The sequence below is a fragment of the Amphibalanus amphitrite genome, unplaced genomic scaffold (genome assembly GCF_019059575.1).
Source record: "Amphibalanus amphitrite isolate SeventyFive unplaced genomic scaffold, NRLGWU_Aamphi_draft 000566F_arrow, whole genome shotgun sequence".
NCBI lineage: Eukaryota > Metazoa > Arthropoda > Thecostraca > Balanomorpha > Balanidae > Amphibalanus > Amphibalanus amphitrite.
In genome coordinates, this window is record NW_024882060.1 from 136,238 (window position 1) to 148,862 (window position 12,625).

The 12,625-nt window shown below is 69.9% G+C and overlaps 1 protein-coding gene across 1 annotated transcript; it reads left to right on the top strand.

Moving 5' to 3' along the window:
- The first annotated feature begins 448 nt into the window (after positions 1–448).
- Positions 449–12,610, top strand: LOC122393963 (DNA-dependent protein kinase catalytic subunit-like). Its single transcript, XM_043390469.1, has one exon. The coding sequence runs from the start codon at positions 606–608 to the stop codon at positions 12,195–12,197; it is 11,592 nt and encodes a 3,863-aa protein (XP_043246404.1). The 5' UTR covers positions 449–605; the 3' UTR covers positions 12,198–12,610.
- Positions 12,611–12,625: the final 15 nt, after the last annotated feature.

A 12,625-nucleotide genomic window follows, 5' to 3' on the forward strand; every position in this document is an offset into this window, starting at 1 on the left:
TTACCTAATACCTATGCCCCTTTTTGTGCAATTCTAGCTACTACCCTTCTGAGCTCTTGATCCAATAATGGCAATGATAAAGATGTAATCTGATGAACAATACAATTGCACCTCTGATCAATTTCTATTAAATAAGGATGCATGGAAGGGGTGTCCATCAATGCTAGGTACCTGTTTTTGAATGTTTTTGATCCTTTGGAAGCATTTCTCATTACCATTATTTCAGTTCCCTTGATCCTTTGTGCCATCAGATGAGAAAATATCAATATCCAACATTTAAAATTACTTTTCACTTGAGGGTTATATCCTCAAGAATTTCATTGTAATAATATCTTGGCTATCTGAATTATTGTTGCTTAGATATCAATAGCTATGGTAGCCAAAACATTATGTCAGTTTTCAATCAAAGGAATATATTATATGTATCTCAATACCTATTTTATTTTCAGGAATATGCAAGAGGTGCAACAAATATGTGATGCATTATGGCATCAGTACAACCTTCACCAAGCCTGATTGTTGCTTATATGTTATCAGTGAATGGCAAAATAGAATTTTACTTCAACTGAAAGAAAGTAACATTTGAAGAACTGCAGTTTGCTAAAATGGCTGCCCAAGAAATACAACAATTGTTCAGAGAGCTGCAGTCAGTGGTCTGCAGAGAAGAGCTTCAGGGTGATCCAGAGAGGGCCATAGGACTCATCCTGAATATCAAAAGATATCTGGAAGAGCAGTTCACTGACACTGATTTTCAGTTCATTCTATCAGTGCTGTTCCCACCAAATGACATTGCACATGGCCTGATGGGTCTCCTCCAAGATGTTCGTGAGATCAAGGAGTTTGGATCATTTAAGGTGGAGGGCTGCCGCGTGACTGCTGACCTGGTGTCCAGGGCCGGCGCTGCGTCGCTCGACTGCGAGGCGGCCGGTATCCGCAGCACGGCCTGCCTGCTGTCGGGCCGGCCGCAGGAGACGAGCGCGGTGCGCGCCGAGGCGCTCCAGCTGCTGATAACGGTGCTGGCGGCCGGCGGCGGCCGGTCGACGCCCGCCCACCAGATGGCGGCCGACCTGCTGAGCAAGGACCTGACGCGCGCCGCGCCGCCGACCGTGCGCCGCCAGCAGCTCCACCTGCTGGGCGCCCTCTGCCAGCACTGCCCCCAGCAGACGGCCGAGCTGGCCGAGCGCGCGTGTACTGCGCTGCTGGACGAGCTGAAGCGCCAGCTTGACTCCCGCTCGGCCAAGCTGGAGATGACCATCGTGTCTGGCGCCATCCAGGGCCTGACGTGTCTGCTGCACAGTTTCTCCCAGTCGGCCGATGACAACCCGGTCGTCTGCGGCCGCATCTTCGACTACGTGGCGCGTGTCATCAACCCGACGGCGGAGCTGTCGCGTCGCGAGGCGCCGCGCGCCGCTCTGGCGCTGCTGGCCACGCACGCCGCCCAGTTCTCTAAGCACATGTACGATCGCTATGTGACGCTCTACTCACACCTGGTGCGCTGGGCCCTCTCCAACAACCGGGACGACGCGCGAGCCGGCGTCGGCGCGCTGGACGCGTTCATTAACCAGGTGTGTGAGTGGCTGACGACAGCGCCCACCGATGACGGCCGGCCGGCCAAGGTGTTCGCCTTCCTGCTGGCGCGGCTTCGAGAGCTGCTGGACGACCGCGCCGCACCGCCGGCCGTGCTCTCTGTGGCCGTGCACGGGTACGGCGCGCTGGCGGCGCCGTGCGGCCGGCTCCACCCGCCGCAGGAGCTGGCACTGCTGGTCACCTGGCTGGCAGACCGCGCCGAGAGGCTGTACCTGGCCGGCGAGTCGGCGCCGCCGGCGGCCGAGCTGCTGCTCCAGCTGCCCGGCCACGTGTCGTCACTGGGCTGCTGCCTGGCGGCGCTGCCGACGCTGCCGGCCGCCCAGCTGGTCACTGGCGAGCGGCTGCTGCTGCTGTTGGTCGAGCACTACCCGCGTGTGCCGCCCACGCACCGGTTCCTGGCCGACGGCGGCGTGGCGCGCTGCCTGCTGGCGCTGCTGGGCCGGCCCGAGCTGGCGGCGCCCTGCCTGCGCCGGCTCGTCTACCAGATGCTGCTGCGCTGCTGCTCACACGCGCTGGCCGTGGAGACGGAGCTGCAGAAGGACTCGGCTGTCTCGTACGCGGACCGACCGCTCAGCTACAAGGACTACCTGCCGCTGTGGGACGCGCTGCTGGCGGCGCACGGGCTGCGCCAGCTCACCAGGAAGGGCGTCAGCGTGGTGGCCCTGCAGGCCCTCTCCAATGAGGTATTCGCCGCACTGGTGGACGCCAGCCAGAAGATAATCTCCGAGCTGGACCTGAGCACTCAGCCTCTGGACGGAGACGCGCCGCCGGCCTCCGGCGACCCGGCCGTCAGCCTTCAGGCCCGAGTGCCCAAAGACTTTCAGGTGTTCATCAACCTGGTGTCGGTGCTGGAGCACGCGCTGCTGTCGGACGGCGCCGAGCTGCGGCTGCGTCCGTGGCTGCCGCTGCTCAGCGGGCAGGTAGTGGCCACCTCTGTGCAGCGACCCCTCGTCAGCGGCCTGTACCGGCTGGCGCGGATCTACCTACTCACCGCCGGCCGGCTCGGCTGCTGGCAGGCCGTCCAGGAGAACAGCGACAGTGCGGAGGCGGGCCTGCGCCGGCTGTGGGCGGCGCACGTGTCGGAGACGGCGCCCCGCTGTAGCCAGTACCGCGACGAGCTGCAGGAGGCCTGCGTCTCTATGGTGCTAGCGGCGCCGGCGGCGCTGGCAGCGGACTGCGCGTCGCCCCTGCTGGCCGTGGCGCGGCTGGCGCTCCGCCTGGGCCGCAGTCACCTGCCGCTGGCCGCGCGCGCGCTGGACGCTCTCGAGTGGTGGCTGCCGGCGCTGTCTGGGTGTAGCGAACGGTGGGGCGACTGTGTGGAGCCGCTGCGGGCGATGGCGCCGGCCCTGAGCCAGTACTTGGCACCGGAAGCCACGGTGGCGGCCGGCGGCGATCGCGCCCCTTCGTCGCGCCGGCCATCTGAGCTAACGCCGTTGCGCCGCCGCGCGCTGCAGCTGCTCGGCTTGTTGGCCGCCGCCGGTCTGGTGGCCGACAGCTCCGAAGCCGAGCTGGTCGCCTGGAGTCGGCGGCCTGTGCTCGGCCTAGACGTGCCCTTCTCGGACGTGAAGCCCAAGCTGTGGCTGGAGACGTTTCTACCGCGCACCGTGCAGTTGGCGCTGGGCTCTGGCGACGCGCAGGCGCGGACGTCGGCCTGTGAGCTGCTGCACGCCGTCACCGTGTTCACGCTGGGGCGCGGCGCCCAGCTGGGCATGGACGGCGCCGGCTCTCTGTCGGCCGTGTACCGGCGCCTGCTGCCAGCGCTGCTGCGGCTGGCCGCCAGTCCCAGTCTGGTGGCGCGCCAGCTGTTCGCGCCGCTGCTCACGCAGATCACGCACTGGTTTACCACGGACGCCATGAGCGGGCGGCCCGAGTCGGCGCTGCTGCTGGACGTCCTGCTGGAGGGTCTGGTGGACGCCGGCGACCCGGCGCGGAGGGACGTCAGCGCCGACGCTCTGCGCGAGTACCTTCAGTGGTCGCTCAAACAGCGGCGCGCCGACCCGGTGCAGAAGGTGGCGCCGCTGCTGGAGGCACTCTACGGCCACCTGCGGCACCCGGACCCGTACCGCCGGCTCGGCGCCACACTCGCCTTCAACAACCTGTACCGCGTGTTCCGGGAGAGCGACCGACTGCTGGACGTGTTTCTGCTGGAGGTGACGGCCGCGCTGCTGGCGGCCCTGGCTCGCGCTCACGCCGACCCCAGCGCGCTCGGCACCGACACGGCCGCCGCCGATGCGCTCGGTCACTGCCAGCGCATCTTGGCGGCGCGCGCCAGTCGCCTGCTGGAAAAGAGCGAGCAGCGCCGTGTGCCGGCCGGCTGGCAGGGCGCCACGCTGCCGGACCTGCTGAGCTGGCTGGTCGGTCAGTGCGGCGCACCGCAGACCGAGTGTCGTCACGCCTGCTACCGGCTGCTGGAGGCCCTGACACCGCTAGCCCCGGCCGCCCGCGGCCTGCGCGGCCTGGTGGCGGCCGGCGGTGGTGCCGTCCGGCTGCTGGAACACGCCCTCACCGGTGTGTACCGTGATCTGCGCGGACCGGTGTCTTGGTCCGCCTGGCTGGACGCCCTGCTGGCCGCGTTGGACGGCTACAGCTGGGCGCTGCAGGTCGGCGCGCTGCCCGCCGACAGGCCGATAAGTAGCGACTCGTACCTATTGGACAACATCCGTTTTCTGATGGCCGAGGCGTTTAAACCGTCTTTCGAAGACTCGGCCGAGGCAGGTCGGTGGGCGCCCGTGCGCCGGCTGCGCTGCACGGCGCTGGTGCGCGCGCTGGCCGTGATCGAGGCACTGCTGCGGGCGGCTCCTCGCGCTGTCACCGACATCTGGTCTCTGCCCGTGTGCGACACGGTGGCCGCCGCCGTCCTGGCGCCGGCCGAGCTGGGCTTTGACGTCAGCGAGGCGGAGGTGGTGCGCGAACTGCCGGCCGCCCTGGACAGACTGCTGCGCTCGGTGGCGCGATACGCCGACGCTGAGACACGCCGCCTGCTGACTGACAGTCTGGCGCGCCGCGCGGCCGGTCGCTCTGTCTGCCAGGCGCTCGGCGAGGCGCTGAGCAGCCAGCACGACCAGCATGTGGCGCAGCAGCTGCGCGGACTGCGCACCCTGCAGTCGAGTCGCCTACTGAGCAGCGCGGCGCCGGCCGAGTTGCAAGTCTCCGGGGAGGAACTGTTCGCGGTCGTCTGGGAGAGCTGCGGGCGCCAGCCGCCGACCGACCCGATGACGGTCCGGCTGGCCGACACGGCGCTGGAGACGGCGCTGGCGCTCGGCGTCCCGGCGCGCAGGCTGCTCTCTGCGCTGCTCTCCGAGGAGCAGGTCCGCGCCGGCACCGGCTCGGCCGAGCGCGGCTGGCTCTTCTTCAGCCGGTTCTCGGCCGTGCTGGTGCCGCACCTGCTGCAGCCGGCGGCGCGCGAGGCTGTGCTCAGTCCGCTGGTGTCGCGGGCGGCCGCCCACCCGCGCGGCGTGCAGCTGCTGACGGCTGTGGTGCGCGCCACGGCCGCCGACCGACAACTGAGACGCCAGCACGGCGCCCCGCTGGCCCGCCTCCTGGCCGAGGGCTGGCAGCAGCTCGAGTCGGCCAGCGAGTCGGCGCTGGTGCAGCTGCTGGGCCTGCTGCTGCTGGTGCACCTGCCGCTGGCCGGCGAGGATCAGGCGGCGTCCCCGGTAGCCTGGTACACGAGGCTGCTGGACGGCGACCGCCTAACGCTGGAACAGAAACGACCGGCGCTGCGCCTGCTGACGGCCATGCTGCGCTCTGCCACGCTGTCAGCCAACATCTGTTCGCTCCTGGAGAGGCTCGAGTCGCGCCACTTTCCACTGGAGTCGTCGGAACTGGCGGCCGGCTCGCCGGCGCTGGCCACCTACCGCGCCGTACTGGCCTCCCTGTGTGAGGCGCTGGAGATGACGGCTCACCCTGCGCTGGCGCGCTACATGTGCGTGCTCATGTGCCGCGAGGCGCGCCATCCGTGCAGTGGTCTGCTGCGCGCCGCGCTGACAGCCGCCGCTGGGCGACACGGCACCGCCCAGCAGCTGGCGCTGGCCGAAGAGCTGCTGGCTCTGTTCTGGCCGGCGGGCGGGCTGCCGGCTGCCGGTCGGCGCACGCTGCTGGTATCATTCCTGTGTCCTCTGCTGCGGGCCGCCGACCGGCCGGTGCTGCTGCAGTTCTACACGAGCCATGTGGTCGCCATCGCGCGTCCCGTCCAGGACCCCGAGCCGCCCGCCGTGCCGGCCGACTCGGAACCCACCGAACACCAGTGGGTGAGCCGCATGGGTGGCTTCTCGCTACTGGAGGTGCTCTACGCGTCCTTGCCCAAAGATCAGACGCACGCAGCCACGTCGCCACTGGTGACGGCTTTCGCCGGTGCCACGGCGCGCGGCAACGAGCTAACCAAGGCACTGCTGGGCTCGGGCGCGGCGGCGTTCAAGGCGCCGCCACTGCGCTGTATGGAGCCGGCGTCTCTGTCGGAGGCGCGGCGCCGCTGCATGTGCGCCGCCTACTGCGCGCTGGCCGCCGCCGTGTCGGCCACACAGACGGAGGCGCGCTTCTACCAGACGTTCCTGCTGGCCGAGGCGCCCGAGCGCAACCAGCTGATCTGGGAGCGGCTGGTGGACGCCGAGCGGCGCTATCACCTGCCGGTGGAGGGCGGCTCCGAGCTGCGCCGCTGGCACGTCTCCATCCCGCGCCCGGCCGGCGCCGGCGGCGGGCAGTCGGCGCCGCGCCGGACCGGCTCCGTCAGCCGACTCTTGGCCGACAGCAGCCTCGGCAGCCAGGTCACCGACTACGACTTCACGGCCAGCGTGGATCTGAGCACCCAGGAGCTGCAGCAGCAGGCGGAGGCCGGCGGCCGCGAGCGATCAGCGCCGGCCTCCCTCCAGCTGCCAGCCGACGATCTGAACGAGCACGAGTGTATGGCGTGCGCGACGGCGCTGGTGGGCCACCTGGCCGAGCGAGTGTGGCCGCTGCCGGAGGTGGGACCGCCCGCGCAGCCGGCTCCCTGGGTGACGGCCCTCTGCGCCCGTCTGCAATCGGATAACACGCCGGACAACGTGCTACTCTTCCTGTGCCGACTGCTGACCAACTGTGACTCGGCGTGCCGGCCCTACGGCCGCTGGCTGCTGCCGCCGCTGCTGCGACTGCTGGCTGCCGAGCGGCTCGGCCCCGAGCTGAATGCGCTGCTCCTGGATGTGCTGGACATGCTGGCCGGCTGGGCGCAGCAGGACGTCACGCCGGAGGAGAGCGCACGCGCCGACGCTGGCCGTCTGCTGGAGGTGGTGCTGCGACTGACGCCGAGTGCGCACCGCGGCGTGGTTCGCATCATGCTGGACGTGCTGGAGAAACTGGTGAGCGGCTGGGGCGACCGGGCCGCCTTCCCCGGCCGGCCGGCCGTCCAGCTGCTGACCGGTGACCGGCAGCTGCACGCGCCGCGCGCCGGCGTCTGCGCGCTGCGGGCCGCGCTGCTGGCGGACCGTCCGCTCGGTCTGGACGGGGACGAGATGCAGCAGCTGCTCGACAGATTGCTGACGCTGATGGTCGATCGGAGCAGCACCGCCGAGCTGTACCGACCGGCCAGCACCGTCGTAGCGCTGCTGTGTGCCGGCCGCACTGACATCGAAGCTGTGACGCCGGTCGTGGCCGCTAAACTGGCCGCCGTGGAGAAAGACGACCGAGTGCGTTGGGTGACGTGCCTGGCGCGTCTGTCGGCCCATTGCCGACCGTTGGCTGCCAGCCAGCGCGTCCGACTGCTGTTCCAACTGCCGTCCCTGCACGGCGAGCAGAAGGCGCTCGGTCTCCAGGTACTGCACGACATTATCGGCGACGTGCCGCAGCTGAGCAGCGAGCTGGCGGCGCTGCGGCTGGACCGGCTGACCGAGGCGCGCGACCCGCAGCTGCGCCGGGCGGCGCTCCAACTGCTGCTGGCCGCCGCCGAGAGGGATCAACTCTCGGCCGGGCAGTGGCCGCGCTTCCTGCCGGCCATCGACTTCGTGGTGAACCACGGCGGTGCGCCCGGCCGCCGGCTGGCCGCCGAGCTGTGCATCGAGCTGCGCCGCCGCTTCGACCGGGACGACTCGGAGGAGGGCGCCGGTGTGCGCGCCCGCGCCACGGACGCCCTGCTGGTGCTGCTCACCGACACCGACCTGACGGTGCGCCAGACGGCGGCCAACTACTGGGCAGACGCGGGCGCCGACACCACGCCCGGCCGGCTCTCCCGCGTGCTGACGGACATGTTTCGGCCCGGCCTGGAGGCGGCCTATCTCAGCTACGCCACCTACTTGGTGCTGGGATTGACGGCGCAATCGCCCGACTTCGACCGCAAGATGTTCGACCGAGCGCTGCCCGAGAGTGAGTTCGAGGAGGTGGCCATCGTGTCCGACTGGCGGGTGCAGAGCGCCGCCGCAGTGCCGCTGTTCTCGCAGCCGGCGGCCGGCGGCGGACCGCTGCCGGCGCTGCTGCGCGCCACACAGCGCAGCCTGGCGTTCACGCCCACACAGCGGAGCGCCGCCAGCCAGCCGACGTTCGACTGGCTGACCCAGACGGCGGCAGCGCCGGCCGGCACCGGGGCCCCGAGCGGCGCCCGGCTCCGATACACAGACGACGTGGACGGCGGCCGCGACGGCGGCGACGGGGACGCCGGTGCCGACGCGCTGTCGCGCATGCTACGCCGCCGTGTCGAGACGGACGCTCGCCAGGTGTCTGCCCGCATGGCGCGGCGACACGCCGACCAGCGCGCACTGCGCGAGGACCGCCAGCGCGACGAGCCGCGCCGCCAGGACGCCCAGGTGGAGCTGTTCCGGCGGTACCGGCGCGGCGAGCTGCCCGACACCGAGATCCCGTACTCTGACCTGCTGCGGCCGCTGCAGGCGCTGGCCATGCACGACCCGCCGACGGCAGCCCGTCTGCTGGCCGGCCTGCTGGTCGGCACGCTGCACGAGCTCGACGCCGCCGAGCAGCGGCCGCCCTCGCCGACACAGTCGAGGAAGCGGCCGGCGGCCGGCGTCGGCGCTGACCAACTGAGAGACGCCGTGTCATCCGGGCTGGAGTCTGTGCTGCGCCGGCTGCGCACGGCCGAGCCGAGCCTGGTGAGCGCCGCGCTGCAGACGTCGCTGGACGCCGAGCTGGCGCTGCCGCCGGCGCTGCTCGCCTCCGTGTGCCGCCTCAGCGGCCAGCTGCCGGCCGGCATTATGCTGCTGGAACGCACCTTGCGCCAGCCGGCGGCCGTCGAGGCGGCCACCGATAGGAAACGGCCGCGTCTCGGTCTGCCGCCACCGGCCGCCGAGCCGGCCCGAGACCGGGACCGGCTCTGGAGCGTGCTCGCCGAGCTGTACGTCCAGTACGGCGACAGGGACTCGGCGCGCGCCGCGCTCGGCCGGCGCGCCGACCTGGCCGCCGACTGGTCCGCCGCATTGGAGGCGGAGGCTCGCGGAGACTTTCTGGAGGCCGCGCGTCACTACGAGCAGACGATCCGGCGCGGCGAGGACCACCTGAGCGATCAGGCCTACTTCCAGTGTCTGTCGGAGCTGTCCGAGTGGGGCCGGCTGAGCCGGGCTGTCGACCAGCGGCTGACTGCGGACCACGACCAGCAGCCGCGGCTGGACAGCGTCTGGCTGGCCGGGAACGACGAGCAGCGCGACCACCTGCTCCCCTGGCTGGTCGTCAGCAAAACGCAGCTGGCCATAGAGCGGGACGGGACAACGACACAACAGCTACACCAGTTCCTGGACGCCGGCCTGGCCGAGGAGGCCAGTCGCCACCTGCTCGAGAGTCGCTTCCCCGAGGAGCTGGCGCTGCGCCACGTGGCTTGCGGGCAGCTGACTCGCGCGCGCCATTACTGCCACATGGCTCAGGAATCGTTTGTGCGCGACTGGAGCGCGGCCGAGGCAGCCGGCGGCCAGTCGCGGACGCTGCTACTGCAGCGGCTGCGCACAATCACCGAACTGCAACAGTTCCTGGACGCGGTGACGGCGCCGGACCCGACGGCGGCCGCGTCCAGCCTGCTGGATCACTGGGAGCGCAACTACCCGGCGGCACAGGAGAGCCTCGCCTTCTGGGAGCGGCTGGTGGGCCGCCGCCACCTGTACGTCGACCAGCTGCCGCCTGGGACGCGCCAGCAGCGCTACCTGCGCCGCTCGCGGCTCCGGCTGGTCGAGGCCGCCCTCGCACAGCGCAACGCCACGGCGGCCGGCCGGCAGCTGGGGCACCTGCGCTCCCAACAGTGGGACGCAGACGACGCCAGCCTGGCCGCCGAGTACCAGCTGCTGCGCTGTCAGACGGCCGTGCTGCTCGGCCGGGACCCGGTGCGCACGTGGCGCGTGCTGGACGACCAGGTGCGCTGGCGCGACTCGGCGCCGCCGCTGCCGGTCGGCCTGCTGCTGCGGCGCGCCCGTCTGGAGGCGGAACTGGCCGAGCGGTGTCTCCTGGAGCCGGCCGCCGTCGCCGACCCGTTCGTCAGCCAGCTGCTGGAGGAGAGCGGCCACTGGACGGGCGACGGCGCGCGGGCCGACCTGGTGCAGCTGGCGTTCGGCCGGCTCTCGGCAGCCGTGGAGGCGGCGCGCGGCTCGCCGGAGGCCGCTGACGCCTGTCTGGAGGCGGCCAGGTTCTGTGGCCGCCAGCTGGAGGCGCTGGAGGAGGCGGAGGCTGGCGGCCCGGGCGCCGAGCTGCGCGGGCCCTTCGTGCGCTGCACGCTGTGGGCGCTGGCGGCCGGCTCGACCGAGGCGTGCGACTGGCTGCCGCGCCTGCTGCAGCTGGCCGACGAGCACCCGCCGGCGGCGGCCGCGCTGGCGGACGGCTGGGAGGCCGTGCCCGAGTGGCGCTTCCTGGCCTGGCTGCCTCAGCTGTTCTCATATGGCGCTTCGGCCGGCTGCGGCGGCACGGTGCGCCGGCTGCTGCTGCGGCTGGCCGAACAGTACCCGCAGGCGCTGGCCTACCCGCTGGCCGCCAGTCGGGCCGACACGGGCGCCGTGCGGCCCGCCGAGATGAGCGCCTGTCTGGAGCAGGCCCACCAGCTGATGGCCAACTGCCGGCTGCCGGAGCGACTGGTGGCTGAGCTCGGCCGGCTGGGCGTCTACTCGCGGCTCAGGAGTTTGTACCGTCACCTGCAGGCCGGTCAGCTGGAGAAGGCAGCCGGCGCGCTGGCAGACTGGGGCGGACTGGCGGCCGTGCTGTCGGACCCGCCCTCCGAGGCCGACCGCCAGCTGCTGCGACTGTGCGGCGACAACGGAGAGCGCATCACGACCAGGTCGGCGCCCAAGGCCGTGGATCTTATCAAGAAACGACTGGCCGAGCGGCCCGCCTCACGCCGACTGGGCGAGTTCAGCGGCTGGCTGGCCTCGTTCCAGGACGTTAACAGCCAGGAGCGGCTGGAGCTGCCCGGCCAGTACACGGGCCGCCGCCGACCGCAGCCCGACTACCATGTGCGCGTGGCCAATCTGTCCGACGAGGCTCTCGTGCTGAACTCCATCGAGCGCCCGGTGCGCATCACAGTGCGCGGCGACGACGCCCGCGAGTACCGCTACCTGATCAAGGCCGGTGACGACCTGCGCACCGACCAGCGCGTGCAGCAGCTGTTCCGACTGCTGAACGGCGCGCTGGCCGCGGAGCCGGCGGCCGCCGACCGCCGGCTGGCGCTCACCACCTACACCGTGCTGCCCGTCCACCCGACGCTGGGTATCATTCAGTGGCTCGATCACACCAGCACGCTCCACCAGTTCATCGGCTCGGCGTGCCCCGACCTCGAACAGCAGTGCGCTGAGGCGCGCGAGCTGTTCAGGAAGCAGATGAGGCGGCACGCGACCCAGAGCGGCGCCAATGACGTGCAGCTGCAGAGCGAGTACGCGCGCCGCGCGCCGCGGGACGTCGTGGTGGCCGACCTGGCCGCGCGCGAGGCACTGATGCGCGACGAGCGGGGCCGCGCGTGCAGCACGCTGCTGCAGCAGGCGGTGTTCCGCCTCAGCTCGGGCCCCGAGGCGCTGCTGCGGCTGCGCACCCGGATGGCCGAGTCACACGCGCTGCTCTGTGCCGCCGGCTGGCTGCTCGGCGTCGGCGACCGCCACCTGGGCAACTTCCTCGTCTCACTGGAGGACGGCGCAATGATCGGCATCGACTTTGGCCACGTGTTCGGCTCGGCCACCAGCCTGCTGCCCGTGCCGGAGCTGGTGCCGTTCCGCCTGACGGCGCAGCTGGCCGGCCTGACGGCGCCGCTCGGCCCGGCCGGCCTCACCCGGCACACCCTGCTGCGGGCGGTGCGCGCGCTGCGCTCCTCGCGCCACCTGCTGGCCGCCGCGCTGCAGGGCTTCGTGCGCGAGCCGGCCGCCCAGTGGACCGAGCACCAACAGCAGCCGGCTGAGCACGCGCGCCGCTGCGTGCGCCAGACGCGCGGCCGGCTGTGCGGCTCGCACCCGGCCGCCGACGTTTGCCAGCTGCTGGCGGGCGCCGGCCGCCTCTCGGCGCAGGAGGTGGAGGCGTGGTCGGCGGCGGCGCGCGGTCGGCGAGGCCACGAGCCGCGCGCCGAGCTGGCCGACGCGGGCCTGACGGCCGAGCAGCAGGTGGACTGTCTGCTGGAGCTGGCCACCGACCGGTACGTGCTCGGACTGGCCTACAGCGGCTGGGCGGCGCACGTATAGACGAGCCGGCCGGCCGGGCCGTCACCAGCCGACTCTGTTCGGCGCCGGCTGACCGCTGTCACTGCCAGACACCGCTCAGCGGGCCTGTCTCAGCGCGGCGCCCCACCGATCAGGGTCCTCTCCCAGCTGAGGTCGTCGAGCGCCATCCTGCCGATGGTGAGCACAGTTCAAGATGTTGACGTTTTGACAGTGGTTTTCGCTGTGATAGCTGCTACCCAATCGGCGCCACAAAGGTGTGTTGTCGTTGCTTTCTTTGCTAGTCCGCATATTTGTGATCGCTTGTGATTCAAAAGTGCCTGAACGGAATCGCTTGGATGGCGATCCGAATTCCAATGGCTGTTATTTTTCTGTTGTTGAGTATCTTTTCCTTCGATTGCTAGCCGAGTGAAATGAATAATCACAATTGTGTATAACCCAAACTTGTTTCC

Excerpts from the sequence above, each read along its gene's own strand:
- LOC122393963 (XM_043390469.1), top strand. The coding sequence starts at position 606 with ATGGCTGCCCAAGAAATACAACAATTGTTCAGAGAGCTGCAGTCAGTG.